We start from the raw sequence: 12,413 nt of genomic DNA on the forward strand, positions 1-12,413 counted from the left end.
ATGAGCTGGTGTCAACGTGGCGCACGTGTATCTCGTGCAGCACGCCCGGACAGTCTTATTTTGGAGGCCGCTGTAGCTTCGTGCCCATCCACCTACCCCCGGCACGGCTCTCAAAGCGCTCGCAACTAATGCGTTCATCTGCTGCACAGATATCAAAGGAATCAGTAGATGATCTAACAATTTTATTATATATATATATATATATATATATAACGGCAGCTCCGTATAGGCAACAAAATCGAAAAATAAAAATTTATAAAAAAAGTTTTGGTACATGTTGGGGGGAAAAATAGACCACCCCACACGTACAATTAAAGCACCCAAATCTGACAACAAGCCCGAGCTCACCATACAGGCCGAGCTCATCATGCAGGCCGAGCTCAGAGAGCCGAGCCGAGCTCATCATGCAGGCCGAGCTCAGAAGCTGCCGAGCTCATCCAGGCCGAGCTCATCCAGGCTGCCGAGCTCAGAAGGCTAAGGCCCAGAAGGCCGCCGAGCACAGAAGGCTACCGAGCTCATCCAGGCTGCCGAGCTCAGAAGATTAAGGCCAGAAGGCCGAGCACAGCAGGCCGAGCCGAGCTCAGAAGGCCGAGCCGAGCTCATGCAAGCCGAGCTCATCCATGTTGCCGAGCACAGAAGGCCGAACCAGAAGGCTGCCGAGCACAGGAGGCTGCCGAGCTCAGAAGGCCGAGCATAGCAGGCCGAGCACAGAAGGCCGAGCACAGCAGGCCGAGACCAAAAGGCTGAGCTGACCTCAGAAGGCCGACCTCGTCGTCTATATGCTGCGGCCATCCCCTGCAGCAGCCTCACCGCACTATGCTTTACTTGCCGGCCACGCCACGACATATTAATCAGGAACCATACCCTGCTACGACTGTCAACGCCTCACCATTCTCAAGAATGTACTGCACTGCGCGCCACAAGCAAGCTCTGGCTACACGCCATCTCCTCCCATGATGGAAACGGGCCATCCACGGTAACCCATTAATTCGTCTAGTCACATCACAGGTAACCCTGCCACTCTCCCTATAAAAGGGGAGCTTCTCCCTCTAAAAAGGGGGCTGGAGGCTTCTTCCTCCCAAGGGAGGCTTCGGACTTGGAAATACAGTCCCTCTCTCTTCTCCAAAATTAAGCCCCCCTCTGACTTAGGCATCGGAGGGCCGGCGCCGGAAAGCCCGGCCACCGGCTTCTTGCAGGTTCCCCCGGAAGGAGCCGCACGCCGACGATCCACCGCCTGCCGTTCTCGCTCACAGGCCACCTCCCGGAGGACGCCGCCAGACGACGAACCGCCGTCCGCCGATTCTCTCACCGGAGCTCCTCCTCCTCGGTTCGCGGCCGCCCCCGGGTCCAATTTCCAGCAACAGTTGGCGCTAGAGGAAGGGCCCGAGTTGTGGCCATGAAACTAAGGAGCAGAGGAGTCTCTGATACCTCCCGGCATCATGCTCCAAGCTCCGGGCGCTCAGTCCAGAATCCACCACCAAGACCTCCGGCAGATCAAGCTCCACAAGTCCAACCCGAGCACTTCGACGCGCTAGTGCAGCAAGTCCAAGCGCTAGCCATTGCAGCCCAAAGCCTGCAACAAGTGGAGGCTCCTCCTGTGCCGCCTCCACGGGTTCATGTTAAGCAGAGGAAGAAACTTTCTCCCGAGCTATCTCGAATCAGGCATGGCTCCCGCTACAACGACGTACGTGGGGGCAACTAGTGAGAAGTAGTAGCCCAAGTCTCACATCAACGAGTTGGAGGGAAAGAGAAATAAAAGCTGAGGTCTGGAGAAGGAGAGTTATGTACTCCCTCCTCATGGGTGTAAGTCCTTACGACGGCGCTCGTGACGTTGCTCTCCTTCAGAGCGTCGCCATCACCGAAGCCCCGGCCGTGCACAGACGGCTGCCGAGCTCATCCAGGCCGAGCTCATGCAGGCCGAGCCGAGCTCAGAAGGCCGAGCTCGTCATCCACATGCTGCAGCCACGACCTGCAGCAGTCTCATCCAGGCCGAGCTCATGCAGGCCGAGCTCAGAAGGCCGAGACCAGAAGGCTGCTAAGCTCATAAGCCCGAGCTCAGAAGCCCGAGAGTGCAGAACACCCCTCCCAGAAAATCGAGCCAAAGAAGGCCGGTGCTGAGCCAAGTCCTGAGGGACTTCGAAGCTCGAGAGCCATCAAAATATCTCCAAAAGGTACAGGATGCCACTTTGGCTTCAAATAATTTCAATATTTCATCTATTTTCAGGTCGGAGAATCCAAAAAACGACCTACGGGTATCCCTATCTCCAACGTCGCCCCGCTCCGAATAAGGGCGCACGATCGCCAACGAAATCCATCTCCTGCATGCATCTCCAATGATGCCCCGACTAAGTTCGGGATGCCCCGACTAAGTTCGGGATGCCCCGAGTGTCGACAGTGCGTGCCCAGACCCCTCGACACTTCGGGAAGACGGGGTAGTACCTTCGCGGCCCTCCGTGGCGCTCAACACCAACAACGGGGTAGTACCTTCGCGGCCCCCCGTAGCGCCTCCTCGACTAAGGTCGAGATGCCCCGAGTGTCGACAGTGCGTGCCCAGACCCCTCGACACTTCGGGAAGACGGGGTAGTACCTTCGCGGCCCTCCGTGGCGCTCAACACCAACAACGGGGTAGTACCTTCGCGGCCCCCCGTAGCGCCTCCTCGACTAAGGTCGAGATGCCCCGAGTGTCGACAGTGCGTGCTCAGACCCCTCGACACTTCGGGAAGACGGGGTAGTACCTTCGCGGCCCTCCGTGGCGCTCAACACCAACAACGGGGTAGTACCTTCGCGGCCCCCCGTAGCGCCTCCTCGACTAAGGTCGAGATGCCCCGAGTGTCGACAGTGCGTGCCCAGACCCCTCGACACTTCGGGAAGATGGGGTAGTACCTTCGCGGCCCTCCGTGGCGCTCAACACCAACAACGGGGTAGTACCTTCGCGGCCCCCCGTAGCGCCTCCTCGACTAAGGTCGAGATGCCCCGAGTGTCGACAATGCGTGCCCAGACCCCTCGACACTTCGGGAAGACGGGGTAGTACCTTCGCGGCCCTCCGTGGCGCTCAACACCAACAACGGGGTAGTACCTTCGCGGCCCCCCGTAGCGCCTCCTCGACTAAGGTCGAGATGCCCCGACGAGTCGACAGTGAGCCCGAGCTCCCTCGACCTCGGGATGACGGGGTAGTACCTTCGCGGCCCCCCGAAACGTTCGTGATTGACAACAAAGCACCCTCAAAATGTTCGTGGATAACAACAAAGCAACGCCCACACAGATCTCCAATGCTGGGAGAAGTGCGACGCGGAAGATCTGCCGCATCGTCTCGACGTTCTCGAGAGCTGAGTCGACCACAAGCCAAAGAAGGCTGCTGAGTCGACCTGAAGCACTTGACTCCAACTGCATGAGAGGTACACCCTACTTGGCATGCACATCTCCATATATATTTGGCTATGTCACAGGATGATCAACGACTGGACTACTTCCTTCGTCCGAGCCAAAAAGCAGCTCGAACCCGGAAGTCGGGGGGTAGTGTTGGGGGGAAAAATAGACCACCCCACACGTACAATTAAAGCACCCAAATCTGACAACAAGCCCGAGCTCACCATACAGGCCGAGCTCATCATGCAGGCCGAGCTCAGAGAGCCGAGCCGAGCTCATCATGCAGGCCGAGCTCAGAAGCTGCCGAGCTCATCCAGGCCGAGCTCATCCAGGCTGCCGAGCTCAGAAGGCTAAGGCCCAGAAGGCCGCCGAGCACAGAAGGCTACCGAGCTCATCCAGGCTGCCGAGCTCAGAAGATTAAAGCCAGAAGGCCGAGCACAGCAGGCCGAGCCGAGCTCAGAAGGCCGAGCCGAGCTCATGCAAGCCGAGCTCATCCATGTTGCCGAGCACAGAAGGCCGAACCAGAAGGCTGCCGAGCACAGGAGGCTGCCGAGCTCAGAAGGCCGAGCATAGCAGGCCGAGCACAGAAGGCCGAGCACAGCAGGCCGAGACCAAAAGGCTGAGCTGACCTCAGAAGGCCGACCTCGTCGTCTATATGCTGCGGCCATCCCCTGCAGCAGCCTCACCGCACCATGCTTTACTTGCCGGCCACGCCACGACATATTAATCAGGAACCATACCCTGCTACGACTGTCAACGCCTCACCATTCTCAAGAATGTACTGCACTGCGCGCCACAAGCAAGCTCTGGCTACACGCCATCTCCTCCCATGATGGAAACGGGCCATCCACGGTAACCCATTAATTCGTCTAGTCACATCACAGGTAACCCTGCCACTCTCCCTATAAAAGGGGAGCTTCTCCCTCTAAAAAGGGGGCTGGAGGCTTCTTCCTCCCAAGGGAGGCTTCGGACTTGGAAATACAGTCCCTCTCTCTTCTCCAAAATTAAGCCCCCCTCTGACTTAGGCATCGGAGGGCCGGCGCCGGAAAGCCCGGCCACCGGCTTCTTGCAGGTTCCCCCGGAAGGAGCCGCACGCCGACGATCCACCGCCTGCCGTTCTCGCTCACAGGCCACCTCCCGGAGGACGCCGCCAGACGACGAACCGCCGTCCGCCGATTCTCTCACCGGAGCTCCTCCTCCTCGGTTCGCGGCCGCCCCCGGGTCCAATTTCCAGCAACAGTACATATACGTTGTTCATTTAAATAAAATTTTTTAAATGATGAGCAGTAAATAAGGCAATCTATATAATTTGTCTATTATAAATATATGTAGCCAGATAGAAATCTATGGCCAACACTCATTTTGCAACGATCTCAAGGCGATCGGTGGATAGTCTAATGATTGATGGGTTGGAAGGAGGCAGCCTGCTTCCTTCTTCCAAGTAGCGACCCAGGAAACGTGGACGGTGGCAAATAGAGAGCGGCGAGCGATTGGACCGTCGAGTGGACGCGCCTCCTATTTGGACCCAGGCTGCCGGAACCGTGGAATATGTTGGAGACCAGGAGAGAGGGTAACGCAAGGGGTGTAAATTAAGATAGAAACGGTGGGACCGACAAGCATGTTCAGTGGGTCCCGCTGTATCCGCCAATTCAAAATTGTCGCGGGACATGGGCATGGAGTGCCGGTCTGCCCCACGCGGCCGGCCAACTCGAGAGCGTCAAAAAGTGCCGACCCCACGTGAGTAATACGGCCCCTTTGGTTCACGAAAAAATAATGAGAAAAAATATGGCCAACAAAAAAATAATAAAATAATTTTTATTTGATTAGAGTTTTCAAATAATAGAGATGAAAAAATTGTATTTTCATAGGAATATGATTCCCAATTTCATGAAAAAGTCTTTCCATCAGAAACATGAAAAAGTTACTTTTCCATAAGGCGAGAATCACTCTATTTTTATTTTTTCCCAAAAAGACCCTTCAATTTTAAAGAAGCATTAAAGAGGTATTAAAGATCTAATTTTTATTAAAAGTATAATAGGAATTATACATAACTTTTCCAGAAAAGTGGATACTCAACCAAACATAAGCACTTTAGAAATTTGTCTCTTTTCCATGGTCAACCAAACATGCCAAAAGTACTTTCGTAGGCATCCTCTTCCTAAAAATCAGGAATTATATTCTTAGGAGAAAAAATACTTTCTGCGAATCAAATGAGCCCCTAATGTCATCCTAACTCGTAAATGAATCCTATACCTAGGATTGCACGTATATAAGCAAATCCTGGCTAGCTGGTTAGAATGTTAACATATTTGTATAAAGTATAACTGCATTCCATTTTTCACATGAGATAAAGGATAAAAACAGGTGCTACTATTTTAAGCTGGTTGATTATTTGCCCTGGATGACATGGTTGACACGTAACTCTCCACGCATATAAAAAGTGGATTTGGTCGCAGGTTTTGTGGATGACAAATGTCAGAATAGTCCACATTCTTTCTAGATTGTTGTTTAATTGGAAAGATCCTGCTTTCAAATTACAATGAGCTTAATGTTCATAGTATGACAGCTGTGATCGGATAAATCCTACACAGTATATGCTAAGAAAATTATGGAGATCCCATTTAATCACAACTGTAATAGCATATATAGATAATCACGATTGGCAATCTCTAATCCAATAGTGAATTTGAACGGATTGAGACTCTAAAACCTTCCTTATAATTTATTGAAATTTTGATGTTGTCATCTTAGCATATCACATCTATAGAACAATGCATCAATTATTCTTAAATTTTATTTTCATGATTATGAATATAGAATAAAAATGCTCTAAAATGCTCATTATGCGTAAATAATAAAAATTATCAAACTTAGAACCTTAGGTTAATAACTTTATAATCAACCGGTTCATCATATTTGGAAATGAATCAATCCACTCTTATCACATGCCAAGAGAATTGAAGCCGTCAAAATTCGAGACTAATCTTTAGAAAAATATGTTATACAGCACGAATTAATCATAAATAGATTTCTAAATCTCATCTAGTGCTGGCGTGGTAACTCTCTGATCCAAATTATTGGTTGCTAATCCAAACCTATCCCTAATGCCATGTGGCTGAGATCACATGAGTCATAAAAGAATAAACTACGAAATTTCGTAATCATAATTAATTATCTTTCTTAAGTGATTATTATCTAAAAATAAATAAACTTATGTCGACGATTACCGAGGTGGAGGGGAACCGCGACACCATGCCGAGGCGGCGGGAAATCCAGCTGCAGACCGGATGGTGTTCTGCCGTCCACGTCAGCATTGACTGGTTCACCAATGTGCTCTTACCGGCTCAGCCGGTCACGGCTCTTGCCCGAAAAGGAGGCAACGGATGGAAAGAGAGAGGCAATGGATGGGAAGAGAGATGAGACCGGTTCGCACTGCCTCCCTCCCTCCCTCCCTCCCTCCCTCCGCTTTATAAATACCTCCTTCCGCTTCCATGGCGTCTTTTTTTTCTCCTCTCCTTCTCTCCCCCTGTTCCCATTGTCCTCCTTCTATCTCCCTCTCTCCCTCGAGGTTCGCCGCCGAGAGTTCTCTGGAAGAGCTCCTCTCATCTGTTCCAGATCTATTTGGTTCGTTCTCAGATCTCTCTCTCTCGCCCCCCCCCCCCCTCCTCTTTATCTTCGCGTTTTTTTTTGGATTTTTTATATGAATTCACGTCTCCTTGCGTTTTTCGATTGTTTTGGAGATTATTATCTCGAAATAGACGAGTCTGGGGCTTGATATTTTGTTTTTAGCTGGATATGTATGAAAAAAATTCTCATCTTTCGTTGTTTTTTAGCTGGATCATGGGCTGGGATTTACGGATTCTTGTTCTTTCCGCGGTATTCCTTTCGAATCTCTAGCTTGCAGTTTCTCGATAGCGAAATGCAGATCCTTTTCGAGATATCCGTAGATTAACGCGTGTTTCCAGTGCGCATTTACGAGGCTTCTTTCGATATTTTTTCCCCCTTGTGGTGGTTAACGTGGTCGTCTGATGCAGACCATAAGGCGTTGGTGGATCGTAGCTGTTGCTTACGAGAGCGATTGTGGGAGGCATGGAGAGTCTCCGGAGGGTGGAGTCGCGTTGCTCGGTCGCCGATACCGACGACTTCGACCTATCACGGATGCTTGACAAGCAGCCGAGGCTGAACATTGAGAGGAAGAGGTCGTTTGATGACAGGTCGCTAAGTGAGCTCTCGATTTCCGGGAACTTCAGGCATACCGAGAGCTATGAGAGCATGTTATCCCCCATGGCGACGCGGTCAGTACTTGATACGCCGGCCTCGTCATCTAAGAATGTGTTTGATCCACATCCAATTGTTTTCGAGGCATGGGAGAGTCTCCGGAAGTCGCTGGTGTTCTTCAGGGGGCAGCCGGTGGGGACGATCGCCGCTATTGATCACTCCTCGGAGGAGGTGCTTAATTACGATCAGGTATATGGCAGATTGCCCGAGCCATTACATGTAGACTAATCCATATTTCAAAATGTATCTGTTCAGAAAGTGTGGAACTGGAAATGATCTCTTGCGTAAGGCGTTAAAAATAAAAAATCTTTATGTGATGTTGCTGTATACTTGCAAATGCGTTCATTGTTCTTTTTGTAACTCTAAATCATATTCTGGTTTTTGGTTGTTAGCTTTTTGATTTGTAATTTGTGGACTTATCACAAAATAAGATGTCCACGTTCATATATGCAACTTTTAACTTTGTGGGCTGGCATCCACTTTTCGAAACAGTCAATCTGTATGCGGGAACCTTTTAAATCTCTCTTATATTGGGGCTTCTGCTGATTTGTAGATTGAAGGTTTTCTATATGTTGATGCACTTGATCTATTTATTGGGTGAATAATTATAAGAATTGATGCTAAGGCTGTTGCTTTGAAATTATTCATTAACGAAAATCATGGAAACATGCTTTTTGTTTCATTTTCTTCTTATGCAGGTTTTTGTCCGTGATTTTGTACCAAGTGCTCTGGCTTTCCTGATGAATGGTGAGCCGGAGATAGTTAAAAACTTCCTTTTGAAAACACTCCAACTTCAATCAGGGGAAAAGAAGATTGATCGTTTTAAGCTCGGTGAAGGAGCCATGCCAGCAAGCTTCAAGGTGCTCCATGACCCTCGTAGGAAAAAAGATACTATAATTGCAGATTTTGGGGAGAGTGCTATTGGAAGGGTTGCACCTGTTGACTCTGGCTTTTGGTGGATAATTCTTCTCCGTGCATATACAAAGTCTACAGGGGATTTATCTCTGGCAGAAACACCTGAATGCCAAAAGGGCATGAGGCTTATATTATCTTTATGTCTGTCAGAGGGTTTCGACACGTTTCCAACCTTGCTTTGTGCAGATGGATGCTCGATGATAGATCGTAGAATGGTAAGATCATATGCATGTGCAGATGAATATGCTTCTCAATTAGTCTGGTTTCATTGTTTTAAATAAATATTTGACAGGTTTAGTTGAAGCTATTTCATTAAAAACAGTTTCATAATTACAGCATATTGGATGTCTGAAGTATGACCTTCACTTTGGCTCCTATTCAACTATTATTCACCATAGTTATAGTCTATACCTTTTTTTGCAATGTATATCATAAGTGGCACATTATCCAATTCTTTCAATCAATGGCCATGTGTTTGTTTTAGTCGTCACATTTAATTGCTGTTTTCTTCTTTCATTAGGCTATTGTTTATCTATGGCGGTTGTCTTCTTTTTAGATATTTTATGCCAAAGACTGGAGGTGATGGACTTGCAGGCTGTTTAACTCACTTTTCTGTCTGGTTAACTTGTCGCAGCAATTTCTATTAAGTCATCCCAAGTGACTTGCTATCAGATTTGGAAAGTTGAAAAAAGGGAAAAAAATGCCAGTATCTGGCATCTCACTTGATTATATCAAACAGAAATGGTACACTTTTTTATGGAACATAGCTATTCATCTTTGATGAAGCATCCTCACATATGTCCTTCCAATGCCACTCCAATATAGTTGATAATTACCGTCGAGGAAAGGGGAGATGGATCACAGAACCAATTATAAAATACTGCATGACAAGCCATTGCTACCTATTTTGAAGTTTCTGTCTATCTGCATGATCTGTTTCCAGCTCCATTTTATTGCTTGCTTCTCTTTGCCCACATTTCATTTCTCAATTATTAATTCTTTCACCCCATTCTTATCCCATCAATACCAAAGGCTTAATGATTAAAATATGGTCAGTGAAAATTTGAGAGCTTTCCAATGTGAACTGCTAATAGCCGAGTCACTTCTTGCAATCTAGATACTAAATTGTAAGAAAGGAAACTATCCTTTTGGTTGCAAAGGTCTAGCACATTCAGTCAACAAAGCATAAAGTGAGCCTAGGAAAAGTCTCACCTCCTCCTTTTTTTTTTTTTGGTACAACGGTTGCTCACGCCCCAACCTCCTCCCTTTAATACAGCTTGGTTGCTTTATCATGGTAGCATAGATTGCTCACTGCTGCCTACTAGCCCCTGAATAGTGTGCGGGCAATATCTATGCACAGATTTGCATGAGTTGCAAAGATCACTTCTGTCAACATTGAGGATATAACTACTGCTCGTCGTGAGGTGAAAACAACCTCACAGTATGCTGCTCAAATAGTAACTCTGGGAATGGTAAAATACTCTACATATATTCACCCCAATCTGCTCTTGTAAATTACCATCAATCAATAGATACTTGCTGGAGGATTGAAGAATTTTGCAGGATATTCCAATAACAATAGTGTAAATTGAAATCATACCGGACCAACTTACTCCATTCTGCTCCAAGTATCATCACCTTGTATATTCTGTTCCACTTCATATCCTGCATCCCTTCTTCTGTTGATTGATGTATCTGCTGATGTGTTTATGCTGACTTAAAATTATACTTACTCCTCTATCCATACTTATCTGTTTCTATGGTCTCAACCAATTTGCAGGGCATTTATGGCTATCCTATTGAAATCCAGGCTCTTTTCTTTATGTCACTAAGATGTGCATTATCAATGCTTAAATCTGATGCACAAGGGAAAGAATTTATGGAACGGATAGCGAGACGCTTGCATGCTCTGAGTTATCACATGCGAAGTTACTTTTGGCTTGACTTTCAACAGCTAAATGATATATATCGCTACAAAACAGAGGAATACTCTCACACAGCAGTTAATAAATTTAATGTTATTCCTGATTCTATCCCAGAGTGGGTTTTTGATTTTATGCCTATGCGCGGTGGTTACTTTATAGGAAATGTCAGTCCTGCAAGGATGGACTTTCGATGGTTTGCTGTAGGTAATTGTGTTGCCATACTATCTAGTCTTGCAACTCCAGAGCAATCTGTGGCCATAATGGATCTAATTGAAGAGCGCTGGGAAGAGCTGGTCGGTGAAATGCCCCTAAAGATATGTTATCCTGCCATCGAAAGCCATGAATGGAGGATTGTGACAGGTTGCGATCCAAAAAATACTAGATGGAGTTATCATAATGGAGGATCTTGGCCAGGTTAGTGCAATGGTTTCCTCAAATAACTACATCATTATTCCTGAAGAAAATAGATATGGAATATGGATAGCCTTGCATTTCTTTTCTACAAGGATTCGTTTGCCTGCTATAATAATATTTTAAGCGATGTAGGTTGCTACGTGATTTCTAAAATTATGCTAACATAAAACAGTTAGAAAACTATGGTTATCTCTAGCAAAATTTCATGCTAGACTAAATGCATCAAGATGCCCTCTCATTAGCGATCATCTATAACATTTATATCACTGCTGAAGTTTTATTCAGAACAATTCATCAAAAAATCCATTCTCTTTGAAAATTTACTCCCTTCTCATCCATGAAAATCAACAAACCATATGACTTATTCACGATATTTGAAATTTGATTTGAAGGCCCATACTTGCTAGATTTGGTGTATCGATTTCATATGCTATATTCTTCCTGTAAAAGTGGGCAGATATTGATATCCTTGTTGCTATTAAGAATTGCATCAAATTAAATTTGCACAGCCGTGCACCCCAGACTAGTCCCACTACCATTTACCAAGTTGATGCAGATTACAGGGCAAATGGCCATGGAATTTAGTGCTTGAAGATTTTGCTATTCCTGTATCAAGAAAAAGTTATACCATGATGCAATACCTTAAATTCTCGATGTCTTTCGCATCTTAATCTTTTTGGATTACTTCATGACTCTAAATTGGTTTGTTAGAGCTGCTTTGGAGTCAGTAATTCAGCTCAAACTGCTTCGAAGTCAATAATTCAGCATTAACTGTAGCCTCTTTAATGTCCAAGATCTTAAGATATCTGCAGTATGTTAATGACAATCCTCTTGTACTTCTTTATTTTTTATTTTCAGTACTTCTGTGGCTGCTCACTGCAGCCTCTATCAAGACGGGCCGACCACAAATTGCCAGACGAGTAATTGAGCTCGCGGAGACCCGGCTACTGAAAGATGGCTGGCCGGAATATTATGATGGGAAGCTTGGCCGGTACATCGGCAAACAGGCAAGGAAGTTTCAGACATGGTCAATTGCAGGCTATTTGGTGGCCAAGATGATGCTCGAGGATCCCTCTAATCTTGGAATGATCTCTCTTGAAGAGGACAAGGCGATAAGGCCCGTGATAAAGAGGTCAGTCTCGTGGACTTGCTAAGGGGGGTGTCAGAAGGAAGACTTGTACCATATTCTTTGGCAATCATTCATCATTCTCATCTTTTTGCCTCTCCAATCGGGAGGGTTGGTTGTTCAGCTGGCTTCATCCCTGTATGAAGTGTTTATCTGTACTCTATAATTATATATCATCATCAGAAAATTGAGTTTCACATAAGGTGAGGCTTGTTGAGGGAAACAAAAAAAAACTTCGCTGCTATTGTTAAACACTATCTATACAATTTAAATCAAATTGATTCAGTTCATCTGGAGACCAAAATATGCTCTGCTAAAGCCTATATACTGTGCGAGGATTTGACACAGGGTCTTGGTTTATAAAACATAAGCAATTATTTGGCTTGTAT

General features: G+C 46.5%; 1 protein-coding gene across 1 annotated transcript; it reads left to right on the forward strand.

Annotated features, from left to right (window-relative positions):
• Positions 1–6,843: 6,843 nt before the first annotated feature.
• On the forward strand, positions 6,844–12,328 carry LOC103701289 (probable alkaline/neutral invertase D). The gene is made up of 5 exons (XM_008783300.4): positions 6,844–6,990; positions 7,401–7,833; positions 8,343–8,774; positions 10,340–10,898; positions 11,757–12,328. Exons 2-5 carry the CDS (start codon positions 7,456–7,458, stop codon positions 12,050–12,052), a joined length of 1,665 nt encoding a protein of 554 aa, XP_008781522.1. The 5' UTR covers positions 6,844–6,990; positions 7,401–7,455; the 3' UTR covers positions 12,053–12,328.
• Positions 12,329–12,413: the final 85 nt, after the last annotated feature.

Source organism: Phoenix dactylifera, chromosome 14, assembly GCF_009389715.1.
Source record: "Phoenix dactylifera cultivar Barhee BC4 chromosome 14, palm_55x_up_171113_PBpolish2nd_filt_p, whole genome shotgun sequence".
In the NCBI taxonomy this organism is placed as follows: domain Eukaryota; kingdom Viridiplantae; phylum Streptophyta; class Magnoliopsida; order Arecales; family Arecaceae; genus Phoenix; species Phoenix dactylifera.